Below are 16,208 nucleotides of genomic sequence, written 5' to 3'. Positions count from 1 at the left end.
TCAGGGCGCTCAGGGCGGCTGACTTGCGAATAGTCTGCACAGAACGGAGATCACATCCCATACAGGTAATACAGTTATACTGTTGTAGAATAAAGCTCATCTCTGAGTCGAGTCCAGGGACTTTGCCAGCTACTGCCAAGTCAAGCCGAGACAAAACAGTCTTATTTGCCTGGATTTGAATGTACGCTGTTGTTTTCACTCTACCTGTTTATTTACTCCGTCGCAGTCTGAAAGAATCACAGCAGAAGGATCAGTGGTGCCCAGTTGACTGGAGGTTAAACACAAGAGGTAAACCTTCTCATCCACCTGCCCACACCTCAGTAAAATGAATAGTAGGGTTCATATGTGCTTCTCGCTGCTCTTAATATTTCCAGTGTGGAGCCCACTGTGAACAATGCCACACTGAGTTAAAGGTTTGACTGCTTATATACAGTAAACTGTCATATCATGCCCATCCAGGTCCCACTAACGTTAAAAGGTCCAAGGTTAATCAGGCCCCTGAGGCTGGAAAAAAAGCCTCGAGTCTCTCTCTGCACTGTCACAAACATCCTCGGGAATCACTTGTTTATGTATGAAGAGCACGTGTCCTGGTGAAAACGTGTCTGTACACAGATACCAGGTGTCTTCCTGTTGATGTCGGTGTAGAGCACTGCATCCTAAAGCAGCCTTCTGCCACGGAGGCTCCAGTTCATGCTGAACCGTGGGGGGGGGGCATCACAGCTGTTGAGCCTTGTACATATATACTGTGGTGCTGCCGTAGATTGGAGCGAATGTTTGCAGGTGTGGCTGCACTCTGCTACAGGCTAAGCAGCAGGGACGCCTACAGCTCAGAGGGTGCTGCATCCACATAGTGTACACAGGGCAGCATGCATTAAAGATGAAAGCTGCACACACCAAATGCACGTGGACACAGATTGGCCGAGGCTTCAGCTCGTCAGGAGGTGTGGAAAATAAAAGAAAGACAGAAAGAAACGCATTTACAACAATATCTGAGAGAGAGAGACAGAGAGACAGACGCAGAAAGCGAGAGAGTGTGGGGAACTTCATTTGGAAAGCAAACAAGCCGTTCACAGCTTCCTCATTTATAATGCAGAGGAGAAAACCCCAATGCTTCAGCAGCAGCAGCAGCAGCAGCAAACACTGATGTCATCCTGCGCACACGCCTGCATGTATAAGAAGCGGCGCATGCACAGTCCTCAGAGCGCATGCAAAACCCGCGTGTTTGCATCTTTCTGAAAGGATGTACGGGGGGAGAATCAATAGCTCAGCTCCGCCGCCATCCTGCAGACGCGCCACGACAGAGGGGCTTTGGAGGCAGGATGGAGAGTCTGATGTAATGCAGCTTCAAACACTGGGAGGGATCAGAAGGACCATCACACGCTGTCACAAAGAAACACAAAACCGCTTCCCAACTTTCATTTCGGGAGACAGATTACTGAGGGGAGCGGGCTCCGGGAGAACGGGGGAGGGGGGGGGGGCGATGCAGGTGAGGAGTGGGAGGGAGTAAATACATGAATAGGGGAAATCAGGACTTCTATGAGACGTCTGGGGCGAAATAAAACTGACAGCGGCTGCGAAAAGAAGACCATCGCGAGACACACGGGGGCGAGAAACACAGAGCTTTATTTTAGTCCGAGCACAGGACTTTTATTGAAACTATAGCTTTGTTGGGAACTGGATGGCATTAACTGCTCCCAGTATTCACCAGAATAGGCTGCTGCGCCAGACGTCTGGGAGATAAGGGGCTAAATATAACCAACACGTGCTCCTAGAGCCACCGACGCAGACGGGCTCCTTCCAACAGGCTCAGTGAACTGGATTCAGCAACGCTGGGACGCAGAGGTGGAAGAGTTGCACGCGTGACCGTGACTTTTCGCGAATGGAAGGAAAGTAGAGGAAGCTGCAGGCGCCGGTCGGGCCCGTCTAGGACGCAGCCTGTTGCTATTTACGGAGCAGAACAGCTGATCGTCAGCCCGAAGGCTACAGCACTGAGGCGCGTGTGACACAGGCCGTGAATCGGCTGCACCTGAGCTCTGCAGCAGCAGCACAGAGTCTGTGGAGCCGTCTGTGGAAATGTGTGTGTGATCCATGAATCAGTATTCTGACCTTGTCCGGCAGAGCCACTGTGAAAGGTCTGCCAGGCACCGGGGATGATTTAATAAGGTTACGCGCGGGGAAAAGCGAGAGGATAAAAGAGAGAGAGAAGAAGAAATGAGAAAGTTCTCCGGGCTTTGTAACGCGCTCCGTCCCGAGTTCCACCTCCTCGAAGCAGAACGCCACGTTCCTCAGGTGTGAACTAGTAATTGCGCCGCACGCGTGAAAAAGTCCGTCTCCTCTCCTTTGTGCCCGCTTCGGCTTCACGCGAGCCGATCGAGGCCCCGGCAGGAAAAACACGGAGGCTAGAAGCGAACGTATATTTAGATCCGTCACGCGGCCGTGAGAGAGAGAGAGAGAGAGAGAGAGAGAGAGAGAAAGAAAGAGAGAGAGAGAGAGAAGAAAGAGAGAGAGAGAGAGAGAGAGAGAGAGAGAGAGAGAGAGGAGCATTTGACAGACAAGCCCATTAACAGTCGACGCGCAGACGAAGAGACGCGGCGGAAAAAGGACACAGAGGCCGCGAGATGAGAGATAATTAAAACTGTGTTTACAAGGCGAGTAATTCCTCCTGCGTTCTCTCTGCTTTAAATCCACTCTCCGCTCATGCAGCCATTTGCAGCAGCAGTAGAGGTGGTTAACCACGGCCCCAATTAAAGCAGAGGAACGGACTTCTTGAAGTAAACTAACTGTCTCTACTACTGAGTAAATAAAAGTGCACCGGAGGAGGAAGTGGATTCCCAGAATGCCGCAGAGGGCTGGTAATTAGCGGCTAAGCTGCTACAGGACTCCCGCCACACACAGTCTGATTACACTTACATATTCTGCTTTTTGCCTCACTTAAAAAGTTTCCACGTGGCTGTAAATTAAAGAAAGTGGAAATATTTTATGGGTAGTTCTTCTTCTAGCTGCATATTATGGTTTTTAAAAATTCATAAGGCCGTGCTCCACCTACTGTAGAGTCAGGGTTTTATCTGTGCCAGCCAACACTTTGACTCTGAGCCAACGTCTTTTAATCAAACCAGCGTCTCTATTGTAAGATCTCGTCTTCTTGTTCTCATCCCTCCTGACGCTCCAGACGCACACATCACCAGCCCGGGACCCGAACGCAACCACCAGGACACGCACTCCCACTGTTTTGGGTTTCCTACCAACCGCCGTCTCTCACTCTGGAGCAGGAAAAAGCATCTGCAGCACTAAATGGATGAGGGATGATATCACTTTCCAGGCTAAATGTTTTACTGTAAACATTACCGTGGACTCTCTGTCTCTCACACGCAGACTTGGAGTGTTTCCTGTTTGCCATTACTGATCTGACCTATTAGAAAATTGCCACACAGAGACGTTAACTGTTCCGTTGGCTTTTTATGCAGGGAGCTAAACATAAATATAAGGCTTATTTAAAACAAACAATGATAATTATCTGACCTAAGGAAAAAAACGCATCACGGGTTCATTTGATTATATGTCATGTACTGATCTTATCTATTTTCCTCTGCAGTTCCAGTAAAATGTTGATGCAGAGCAATCTCTCCATAATCTGGCTTTAGTGGGAAATTTTCTTCTATGAGCTCCAGGAAAAGCAAGGAAAAAGTAGCAACTCCTTGTGTAGCTCCTTCTGCTTGTCTAACTCACTCTTGAAAGCACTAAATCAACGCTAAATATTTCCACCACGCAAAGAAATGAAGGTGAAACGCTCATGGCTTAAAGCTTCAGGTTCAGAAGAGCGGTGTGAGAACAACAGAATAGAAGCATCCATTACAGGACTGTAAGTAGATCTGAGGAGATAAATGCCTAATTAAAACTCACCACCGTTGCCATGAGGTGATGTGTGATGTGCTTGCGAGCGCTTTCACAACTTTTCCGGCCTCATGTCAGAGCGCTTGGCAGCGCCGTGGGCGAACCCGGCGCCCGGCGCCGGTTACGTAACCGCGGGCTGAGACTGACACTTCTCACCTTTCTCGCCCAATTCCCACAATACGTCTAGGACGGTGATTGACAGGCTGGAGAGCTGCGGGACACCATTTGCATAAGTAAATAAGGACATCCTGAGCAAGTTCACTGTTGCCATGGTGATGGGTGGAAGATTACGAGGACCCTTTGGGCCAGTGTTGAGGGGCAACAAGGCAGGTGCTCTTTAGGTGGGTGCGCGTCACACACATGCCTTCACAGGCCCATGGCGGCCGATGGGGATTCATATGATAATACTAGTGCCTCCATAGTGGCTTCAAAGACGCAACGTTCTATTATAGACAAAAGGCGCGGCTTCAAAGCGAGGGCTCTTGGCGGATACGAGTCCCCAGCAAATTAAAAGCCCGCTAACAGACAGCAACGCCGAGGCGCTGCTCACACACCGACGCGTGCACAAGGACTGCATTAGAGGCATTCCCAGCATTCAGCCCACAGCAGTCTTCAGTTATCCTTTCAGTCCATTAATGTGTTTGCTTTTCTTTGTGATGTGGTAAAGAACAGATACTCATTATGTGCATCAGACTGGAGGACAATACCTTCCTCTAGCCCTGACTCGCAGATCAAAAAGACATGAGGAAGGGCAGGCGGAGATCAAATGCGCCTGGGAGAAACCCAGCGCCGGCACGCTCCGCGCGCTTATCCAATATTAGGAGCGCACGTAAGAATACGGCGGCGGCTGGAGGTCGGGGCCCAGCTCCCACGGTCACGTCTCAGTACGCGGTTGTGTTCCGCGTGAGAACGGGCCCGCGGCTGCAAGGCTGATCAAAAAGGCGCCTCCTAAATCTCCGCACCTAACTACGGAGCCACCGCGCCGCGCATAACAAAGACCGCGGGCAACTCCGTGACTGCGCTGGCTGGAATTGAACTTCTGAAACGTGCTTGGGTGGGGGTCCGATCTGAAGGTGAAGGCTTCCACTCGCAAACCGTAGAGAGGAATGGTTGGGAAATCTGCTGAATCCTGCAGGTGAAACATTGGCATGGTGGTTTTTCTAAGCAAAGACAGATGATCAGCTCAGAGGAGAGGGAGGGAACATCTCACAGACCCGCTGCACAACTCATGCAACTCACGGCGCACAGGAAGTCAGTCTCCCAGCAGCCACTGCTCTCCCCAGTGCCCTCTTACATATGCACACATTTTATTTGACTCTCCATCCCAGAGTCCCCTCCCTTTTCTGAGGATCCCCCACTCTGCAGGAGCGCTAGTATGCACAGCAGGAATTGTGTCAGAAGAAAATTATAATGCTTCTGGTTAATGGACAGGAATGCAGGAAGGGAAGAAGGACTGGTCACGGTGGGGGGGGGGATTATTCCAGCGGCTTCCTACAGTACAGTATCTGGAGCAGGTCAGAGTGCAGAGCTTCTCTTCCCTCTTTTCCGCTGCTCTTCACACTTCTCTCCTCTCCTCCAGGGATCTCATTATGGCAGACTCACCGGCCATGAGGACTGAGCCTACGCGTGCATGAGACGGGCTAAAGAGGGGCATGAGCCCTGTGTGCAGCGGGAATGGGGCTGGGAAGCCGAAGGGCGGGAGAGAAGGAGGAAGTCGGAGAGGAGAGGACGGGGAAAGAGCAGGGGCGAGATGATGTGACTGGAGGCAGAGCGTGAACGAGAGACCACAGATCGCCCGAGGTAGCAGATTGTTATTACCGCTGCAGATGGTTGGAGACGCTCCCAGCACACTCCCATTTCCTTATTGTCTGCTTAGGCGTATATAGGACGTGTCACGTGCAGCTATACGCTTGTTTAATTTAAGTCACGGCGGCTAAACGGTGTGTTTTCTAGATAAATAACCAATTAGACGCTCAGGGGGGGTTCGCAGCGAGCAACAGAATCCAATCAAATCCCCGTACGCCATCTGTAAACTATCAATCCCTCATCAGAATGCCGCACACAGGCCGAGCCGCGAGGATCCGAGCCAGTTTCAGGCTGACGGTGGAAGCCATACGACGAGGAGGCAGAGAATTAGCTCAGATGCTCATTACCTTTTCAAGCCGCTCTTCCTGTTTCTTGCCTCTGGCCTCCGGCTCCTTTTTACTTGTCAGATCTTCTCCATTTGTGTAACAACTTTATTGATTCTTGGAGGGGTCCCAATATGCTCAACATGTCACTGGAAACCGCTTTTATATATGTTTATATCGCTTTACACAAGCTGATGTATGTGCCTATAGATGTACAGTAATATCTAATTCTCTATTCACCATTGTTGGATTTTGTTGGATCCATTAACGATAATAATGGATGAAGGGCTTGTTGTTATTCTTATAATTGCTCCTTTCCTTAGTTTCCCTCTCGCTGCCTGATGGAGATGTCAGTTTTCTCCTCTTCCCAAGATGTCCTCCCAGTAGGCTTTCACAAAATCAATGGTCATACTGGAGCACGGTGGCTGCTACCACAGCTGGAGGCTAAAGCCGCTGTGGAAATTGAAGTACGTCATCAGGCTCCAAAATGATTCTATGATGATTCCAAACGTAAGTGGAGCCAAGTCGCCGCTGGGACTGAACCCTCGACCCCCAATGAAGAGCAGCAGTTGGGATCACGTTATCGTTGCAGTTTCCTTCAAGCCTTTTAAAAAGTGCACGAGAGTCGTTTTGGAAGTTATTGTTTCATTAATTAAATTTTAGTGCAGTGAGGGCTTTGATGTCCGCCGCGTGGGCAGTGACGGACAGTTTCCTCGCATGCTGCTCGTTCTTCCAGCTTTTGGAGTCGGCCTGTTTCAATAAGTGCTGCTTCGTGGTTGGGTAAATGGCCACGTGACTGAAGGACCTTAAAGGGCGGCGTCGTGTTTAACACGCCTTGTTAGCAGAAAAGTAATTACTTGTTTTCTGGAGTATTTCCATTCTATATTATGTGACACACAGGACCGTAACGAAAACCTCAGCTGCTATTTTGTAACCGTACCATATCATAATTTAGCCTTTCTACGAATTTACTATCTGTGAGTCCACATATGCGCCTGCTAATACTGCACATTTCTAGAGTTTGTGTTTGCGCCCGCAGTCGCGTTTTCTTCCCTAACGCATACAAATGCGAGCGCTGCCGTCTCCCAGGAAGCCAGCTGAGCCGGGGCCTGTTTTGACAGTAAATAAGCTAATAGGCAAATGTCATGGCTATTAAATGAGTTAAGCCCGATCGATGTCAACTCCGGGGTGGAGGTGTATAAATTCATTTCGAATGAGACACCAACTGACATCAATAACACAAGTAATCTGTTAGAATTGGTCGGCAGGAATGGAGAGCGGTGTGTGTTTGTGCGTGCGTGTGCGGTGGGAGGGAAAGTGGGGGGTGAAACGGGGGGGGGGTAGATGTGTAGGCATGGATGAAGCAGTCACGTCGCTGTGTGAGATTGTTGGTGGTGAGAAATGAGAGAACGATCTCCCACACGGGGTGAGGGCATGCTTACTTCAACACTTTCCCTCCCCCTGGGTCCCAGAGAGGGAGGGAGGACCGCACAAACATGTCACAGAGATAGGAACAGATCAATGTCCAAACAAACACAGCAGCAGACACACAAACCTGTATCAGCTCCGCGCCGCAGCGTAGATAAATCCATGGGTTTTCATCTGGGCGTCGCGCTCCAGCTTTCTTATTTCCTCCTTTTTCACTGCTTTACTTCCTTGGATTTCCATCACTAGTTCTTTGAAAATGACAGGCTCTGCACTTATGCATTTTATTATCTAGTGTCCAGAATAAAACTTACTAAACTGTCCCTAAAGGCCACGTGCAGCCGTGAGTCGCAGGGATCAACAACAAGGTCAGCGGTAGATTAAAACGCCATCTGAATCACAAGAGAATGGCGTCAGAGCTAAACACACAAGGAACAATAGTCAATGTTTATTCTAATTAGCCTGGAGGTTTGTCAGAAACACACATAGACTAGCATAGCCTAGCATAGCCTAGCATAGCTTAGCACAGCCTAGCACAGCCTAGCACAGCCTAGTACAGCCTAGTACAGCCTAGCATGGCCAAGCATAGCTTAGCATATCGACACAACCGAGGAATAGCTCTGCTCACCCAAACAGCACATGGCATGCGAGTTTGACACTTCGGCGTGTGTGTTTTGTTTCAGAGAAAAGACAGAACGCGTTAATTGGGCAGATTCACAGGTGCCAGAGTCAGGCTAACAGCGTGAAGCCAAACTCCACCTCCTAAAACAAACAGGCAGATTTGATCGAGACACGTTTCACAAAGTGGTACAAGATAGTGAAGCGTTAATTTTGGTTGTAATTTCTGTAAGTATCTAGATGGTGAGGCATTTAGCGTTAAGATCAAAAGATAAGTGAGACAAAATGTCAAAAATAAACTTTGTGGCAGCAAAAATGAGCAGTTTGAGTTAGGACAAAGGGCGGCACGGTGGTGCGGTGGGTAGCACTGTCGCCTCACAGCAAGAAGGTTCTGGGTTCGATTCCCGGAGGTGGCCCTGGTGCCTTTCTGTGTGGAGTCTGCACATTCTCCCCTCTGGGTTCTCCGGCTTCCTCCCGTCCAAAGACGTGCATTAGGTTGGCTTCTCTCCATTGCCCGTAGGTGTGAGTGTGTGAGTGTATGGTCGTCTGTCTATGTGTTGCCCTGCGGTGGACTGGCGACCTGTCCAGGGTGTACCCTGCCTCTCGCCCGTGGCCAGCTGGGATAGCACCCCCATGACTCCGCACTAGGGAGTAAGCGGTTAAGAAAATGGATGGATGGAGTTAGGACAAAACACAAACAACAAAAGACTTCGGACAATCAGGCATTCCTCCTATTTTGCAACATTTTTTACATCAGACAGGAAGTACCCAACTGCCCAAGGCTAAGCCGGTAGGGGCAGAGCAGGCCAGGCATGGACGGAGCAGGGCTTGAGCCCATTTTCTGAATATGCAAATAGACCCTGTGACATTTCTACAAAAGCAGAGCTTGCGAGCGAGCGTATGGGATGGGACGGCTCCTACGCCGGAGCAGATGCAGGGGAAACTGCTGCAGTGTGATATCAATGCTGGGCGTGTGCTGTGGTTCTGTATTACGCTTCTATCAAATATGAATGAAGTATATTTGAACCCTCCCCCCACAGGCTGGGAGGGAGCTCCCCTCACACCCCGACCCCTGGCAACGTCCTCGCAACTATTATATGGAGCTAATATTTGCCCGAGCAAACAGGTTATTTGGCACCTAGTCCCGACGCCGCCGCGTGTTTGTTGGAGAACATAAAAGCCAGAAGAGTGTTTGAGCAAAGACAGAGAGACAGGCAGAGTGTGTGGTAGGGGAGAAAATAATGGAGGTTGGAAAGTGTGGGCAGAGGTAGAGGCGAGCGAGCGAGCGAGAGAGAGGGAGAGTGGGAGTGATACAAGGGAGTAGGAAGGATGAAAAGCTGTACTCAGAACAGAACCGCAGTGGCCGCTCAGGGTCACACGATTCCAAAATGCTCATGTAAAAACTGTCCACGTACAAAAAGTGACATCACGGGACACACGCACACGCAGGCTCTAGTAGGACTAAGAAACACCAGACCCTCCCACGGCCCGCAGAGGCATGCTTCATGTCACCTGTGTCCCTAATACATGTGATGATGGGAGATGGAGGGTGTGTGTGTGTGTGTGGGGGGGGGGGGGGGGGGGGGTGTATCTTTGATTGTGGCTTGTTCATGAAGTTACAGTAACTTTCTAATTAGGAACGACATTTGCTGCTGCGCTAATGAACAAACTCTCTCAAGCAGAACCAACAGCCTGGAAAAGATGCACACCCACACACACACACACACACACACACACACACACACACACACAGTCTCACCAGGACACCGGCCCATCTGTTTGTTAAGGGAATCTTGCCTTTCAGTATCACTGAGAGTGAGCGGAGGAAAAAAATGGATCACACACACACACACACACACACACACACACACACACACACACACACACACACACACACACACACACACACACACACACACACACACACACACACACAGTCAGCATGCAGACATGACATCATATTTTTCTGTGCCGAGTCTCTGCACAGAGCGTGGGCAGGCGTGTGCGGGTGGCTTGTGCATCTCTGTGCGATTACTACGCTGCGAGAGCCAGCACAGGCGGAGCAGACTGTGCCTGTGTGTCCTTGTCTGTCACTTGGAGCTGGAGGCGATCTAAAGGCATCTTCTTCGCTCCTCTGACTTTGTGTTTTTTTTTTTTATTTATTTATTTTTTTTAATTTCTCCTTCCTTCTATTCTCCCTGTTTATCTGCTGCTCAAACAGACTTTTACTCCCCCCTGTTGTCTGGCTGCCATGCCCTGTGAGCACTGTTTAATTCTCCCCTCTCGCTCCCGCGGGACGTAGAGGGGGGAGAGAAGGCGGGTGGTGGGTGAGGACAAGGGCAGAGGCACTTCATTAATCAATCAACCGGCTTTGAATTTACCTAATTAACAGCTAATTACAGGTCTGGGCCCAGATCCAGCTGGCATCCACCTCCACCTCCACCGATGCAACCCCCGCGGTTCCCCAGATGACACTGGAGGTAAACACCCATCCCCCTCCGCTTTATTAGTCTGCGCCTCTGTGCATCCACTCACCCATTGCTGGAAACAACACACTCAGCCCGACTGCGCAAACAAAGCAAACAGACAACTTTAAAAAAATCTCCGGCTCTCGCCGCAGCTGCCGCGTTCTGGTGTCGCGCCATCTGCTCGCCGGCTCCGCGCTCCCATCGCAGTCTTACCGCAGAAATGCCGCCGATGGTCGCGGGCTCCTCCGGCGGCGCCGTCCCGCCCCAGTGGCTCCCCAGACGGTTCTGCTCGTTTTCCTTGGAGCCTCCCCTGCGGGACACGCTGTCACGCCAGGCCCGCTGGATCCTGGGAGGTGAAGCGTGATGGTCAGTGAAGGCTGACTTAAACTACAGCGCTGCGATGTGTGATGAGCACCCGAGGGGGTAAAAGTCACACTCGCTCATTTGTGACTGAATGAAAGTCTGAGTAAGCCACTGTGGCTGGTTCATGGTGTCACCATGACTGCTTCTCTTACCTTTGCCCACTTTTTTTTACTCCCCCCACTTTTACTTGACTTCTCCTCACCCCTGTTCTCCCTTCTGCCCCTTCCCACCCGCTTCCATCCCAGTAGTCACCCCAGCCACCAGAGTGTAGGATCAATTACCCAATGGAGAAACACATTCGCCTCCAGTGGAGCAGAGAGACAGCTGAGCCAAATGGAACAAATTGAATTAAGCCATAACTCTTTGCCCTAAACCCAATAGCTCTCTGTCCCCTTCCTCCATTCGTGCCCATTCTCTTCACTTCTATTCCCCTTTTTTTGCTTAATCTCGTTCTCCCCATGCTTCCTGTCCCTCAGACGTCTCGGTGACCTTTCTTTCTATCCGTCTCACCTTTCTAAACCACAATCATGTTATCTCCACATAGAAGCAACAGCGTTCTTGCCTTCATCCTTGACTTTCAAGGAGGTTGAAGCCTGAGGCGAGAGTCACCGCTCCCTGTTTTAGCTACAGAAGCGTGGGCCAGTGTGCAAGTAAAACAGAGGTAGAGGACAATCTGACCTCTGACCTCCCCCTCTGTAACCTGACGGAAGGCAGTGCTGGATTAAAGCCTCGCATCAATTGATCTGTCCGCCTTTAAAGGTCACAGGTAAAGTAAGCGACACTTGAAGAAATGACAAACACACAGGTGATGCTCACACTATAGCCTTCATCTCCAGGTGCTGCTGCTGCTGCTCACGGCGATGGGGGCCGTTGTCGTCCGTCCCCTCGCTCCTACGAGGGCGACTTCTGCCGCCGAACCCAAAAACGAAAGACACACAGAAACATGAGAACGAGTGCTAACTCTTGCGGCGGCGTGACTCTTCAGCTGGGCCGGGCCGGGCCGGGCCGGGCCGGGCCTTACCTCTCCACCCTGGGAACCGCTTGCCCTCCACTGTGGTTGCAGTAGCGATGGTACCTCTTCACCTCCTCCTGCACAGTGAACAGCACTGACATGTCACCAGCGGTCCTCACTCTCTGGGCTCAGGATGTGACACGGGAGGAGCCGTGCCTCCGTCAGACACAATGAGAAGTCTGCAGCATTTTGTTTATGTGTAATTGCTCCTCCGCCCACACACACTGTCTGTCTGGCACAACAGAGGAAAGCTGCTCTGCTGCTTATTAAACCAAAGAGTGGCAGCACGCCTGGCTCTATTAACTCAGGCGCACAGTCGTAAACGTGGGGCGGTGGGGATAATCAACAACTGCTATGCTATCGCTAATGCTTAACAGCATGTTCGCGTCTGCAGGTGCCAATCGCAGAGGCACCAGCTGGAAGCCGGGGGGGGCGCCGCTGACACTGGGTGCAGCAGCCCCCTGCTCCACGTCTGGTCCTGATTGGCTTCTTCTCGCTGTGGGGACTGGAGACGTCCCTGTCTGCGACCGCTTCAAGGATGCAGGGGAACCTCCTGCTCACAGATCAATGCAAGGCAAGGAGGAAGGTGACCCCTCGCTGGGAGGGATCCCCCGAGGGGAACGTCGGGCGAGAGTTTAAGAGCCGTGTTTGAGCAGAGACAACAAGCTGCGGTGAACTCACAGCCGTCATCTGCTTTTTCAAACTGGCGTTGGCTCCAGTCCGATCCGTTTTGCAGCAGACTGAAACTTTGTGGGGCCGGATTCAAGCATGTTTGAGTACATGTAATCCAGACACTCTGCATCCTACTGATGGGGAATTAGCTGGACAGCCGTCAATGTTCTTTCTGTATCCTCAGTAAATGAGGAGGGATTAGGTGTTCAGGATGTCGGTCAAAGGCCCAAAACAATGCAAACGTTAAATTAAACGTATAGAACTCATCCAGTCAAATTAAGCAAATTTACAACTGGTTGTTTAGTATAAATCTATCACCCTCCATTGTTATAACCACTGTAATAGTAACAACCCTTTAGTGTGCACAGCTAAATAGGGTTAATTGAAGCATATATACAAACACACACAGCTTGGTGCTACTCTGCATAAAACTGCTTTGAATATGAATCAAGACATGTAAGATTTCTCAAGATTCGTCTAAAACAAGCGTTGGGTATCGAACAGAAAACACATTTATCACCTAGCAAGACAGTCCTGCTTTTATTTTGAAGGAATGTACCTTTCCTCGTCAAAAATCCACAATATGAATTTGAATATTTAAAAGAACTTTCATTTATTATAACATTTTTCTTTTTCATTTGCACTGTGTGTTGTTTTTAGCACAGAAATCTATTTCCAGTAAACTAGAAATGGAAATACGATGCTCCTCCTGCTACCGAGACATGAATAGTGTCCCAGAGGATGTCAGGGCACCAGACGCACACTCTAGTTAGAAACGGAACCTGTTGTACAGATATTTGTGCTGCACTTGGTGTTTAAAGTGTTAATGAATGAATGAATGTAAACTGTAAGCTGTGACAGCACCAGAAGCTGTCAGAAGCCTTAAGACCAGAGGAGGAACTGCTCTTCTAACCTAAACTGCAGATTCCCTCAGGATCTAAATCAATAGCTGAATTCTCGATCGCATAACAACAAGGATATTAACGGAACCCTCCTTTGCTGCACACGTAAACAGTTTAATCACATTGTTTTCAATATCAAAATAAGGGTGATCAATAATAGGAAAGGCTGGGGAAGGTGAGGGTGGACAGTAATAAGCATTATGCCACTGAAAAATGACAGAAGGAAGGAGAGGAGGAAGGAAAGAGGGAGAAAACAACAGCGCGGAGCAGAAAGTCTGCTGCTCCTTAACTGATGAGTTATTAAAATTATAATTTCTCAGAGTCCTAGTTCTATCACAGAGATCGATGACAGGCGCAGCTGAAGGTCCACCTTAACACACACACACACACACACACACACACACACACACACACACACACACACACACACACACACACACACACACACACACACACACACACACACACACACACTGCAGCATGAGAGGGGACGGTCAGCTGTTTGTACTCCTCTCAGTGTGATCAACTCACTCCAGACACACACCTGACTGCAAATGCACACGCACACATGCACCCACGTCAGTGTGATGTCGGATGATTTAATTGCAGTGTGAAAACATCAGCATCAGACTATTGGCAGTGCAACGCGCCTTGGCCCGAGGAAGCTTCCAATCAGCAGAGGAGCCGTACCGGAGGAGATGCCCGTTAGTCGGGACATTGGAAATCAATTTACATGCGCAGTGCGTGCAGGCAGTAATATGGAAGTCAACGTTTACTCTTCCGCGCGACTTCCTGACTACAAAAAGCTGATGCAGTTGTTACTGACGGGTCCAGGCGGTTGCTTGATGTTCTCCATCAGCCTTAAGGTCACGGGCTAAAACAAGCACTTTCTACTTTATGCAGCTCTGCTGACAGCTTTAAGTCCTAGAATAAAGGGAAAAAGAACAAAGGCGAGAAGAAAAAAAAAAATGCTCTGAGGTTCTGACGAACGAATAAAACAGATTAACTTTTACTGAGTGGAACTACAGTAAGAGCAGATCACAACGTCCCGGTCACTGTGGTTCCACAGCCTGGAGCAAGAAAGCAAAGATTAAAGACAGGACAGAGGAGGCGTATAAATGGAGACGGGAAATTGATTTAGTCATGGTTTGTATCGTTTATCCCCCTACAAGACAACTATCAGATTTACAATGACAGACACAGAAATGATAGTTTTAATGAGCTCATGCTGATGATTGGTCCGTTGTCAATATCAACGCTAATTTAGTTTTTCTGCTCTAATCGCTTTAGCACATAAAGTCCACAAACGTGTGCCAACACTCCTGCGTCGAACCTTCAAAAGGGTTTGATAAGAGAGGGCGTCAGGGATGTCGCGAGGGGGTATCAATAAAAAAAAGAAGAGGAGGCGATTAGTCTGAGGCGGAAAAAGGAGACGAAGACGCTGTGAGAAGTGCGGAGGTGGGCGAGATGCGACGAGAGATGAGGGAGGTGTGCGGGTGAGAAATGATCATGCAGTCCATCAAAATGCAAAAGCGAGCGCTGGGACCGTTCCCCGTTCCTGCTATTAACCAGTAGAGAGCCGCTCTGCTTAACATACAGGGAGGGAGGGAGGAAGGGGGAGGAAGGGGGGGGGGCTGCTTCCTCTGTTTTAAATATTCACACTTATTTGAAACCCTTGTTTCTAGCAGACCGACCTTCAACCCCCCGGTGACGGGCTGGGACGGAGCCGACTGCGCGTGCGCGGTTGCACGCGTGCGTCCACGCGTTCATCTCTGTATATGCGTTGGAGAAGTTACGGTTCAAGACGCGCCCGCGCACCCTCACCGAGGACGCGCGCCGTCACCTGACGGCGTCGGGCCGAGAGCCGCCCGCCCGCAGCCTCATCTCGCGCCCGCGCGCGCTATTACGACTCCATCGCAGGGCGTTTAGGTGCGCAGCACTCAGCGCGGCTCTGCCCCAGCGGGGGAGAGGCGATAATGCACTCCTGAAATACGACACCATTACGGCACCGCACTCCCACCGCGCACATCCCTCTATACATTACAGACGTGTCTTCTGTGCGAGTTTGTGTTGGTGAAGTGACGCTGCTTCATCCCACGAGCCCGTGAAGGGACACTGTTCCTGTTCGGCACGAATAGAAGCTCACGAGAAGGTGGCGCGACATTTCTCGGGGTTTTCACCGTGAAAAGATCAAGAATCACGCATGATATTGAATAATGGAGGTTTCCGCATAATCCATATTTCATGCTTAATCCCAATAAATGACGCCCCTTTTCTCTTGGCACATTGTTTAAATAAGCGCGGAGTAAAATAGTTAACAACACGAGTGCGTGGCCGTAAAATTCAGCTGTCCCATTGATTATGGGGTTAAAGCCTGATAGATTAATGCGTTTCTCAGGGGGTTCATGCCTCGGCAATAAATCTGAATCATTCACACCGACACAGCAAGTGGAGCAGCCTCCATATCCAATAACCTGCATTTCTATCCCCACTCATATTTCACACGCCAATTACTGATTAGTCCTTCAGCGGGCTTCTCCGTGTCCTCTCAACAGGCTGACGCGAGCCTGCGCTGACGGTGGCTCACTAATTCAAGCGGGATCAGTTTGGAAATGTCATTTTTTTTAAAACAAAAACTGGAGAACTCTGGATGGAGCAGTGAGAATAGATTGAAAAAGCCTGGAGTCGCAATGAGAAAGTTGAGGGTGACGTGCGAACAACATGGGTA

General features: G+C 49.9%; 1 protein-coding gene across 1 annotated transcript in view; it reads right to left on the bottom strand.

The window, feature by feature from the left end:
• schip1 (schwannomin interacting protein 1) overlaps positions 1-16,208 on the bottom strand; it is a 138,072-nt gene that overhangs the window by 120,477 nt on the left and 1,387 nt on the right. Inside the window, exons 3-5 of the mRNA XM_029170957.3 lie at positions 11,916-11,983; positions 11,711-11,800; positions 10,745-10,877 (exon numbers count right to left, since the gene is read on the bottom strand). Coding sequence (XP_029026790.1) covers positions 10,745-10,877; positions 11,711-11,800; positions 11,916-11,983 — 291 coding nt within the window. The remainder of the gene's footprint in view (positions 1-10,744; positions 10,878-11,710; positions 11,801-11,915; positions 11,984-16,208) is intronic.

This window comes from Betta splendens, chromosome 13 (assembly GCF_900634795.4).
Source record: "Betta splendens chromosome 13, fBetSpl5.4, whole genome shotgun sequence".
In the NCBI taxonomy this organism is placed as follows: domain Eukaryota; kingdom Metazoa; phylum Chordata; class Actinopteri; order Anabantiformes; family Osphronemidae; genus Betta; species Betta splendens.
Note: the sequence above shows the minus strand (reverse complement) of the source record. Positions and strands in the feature narration are given on the sequence as shown.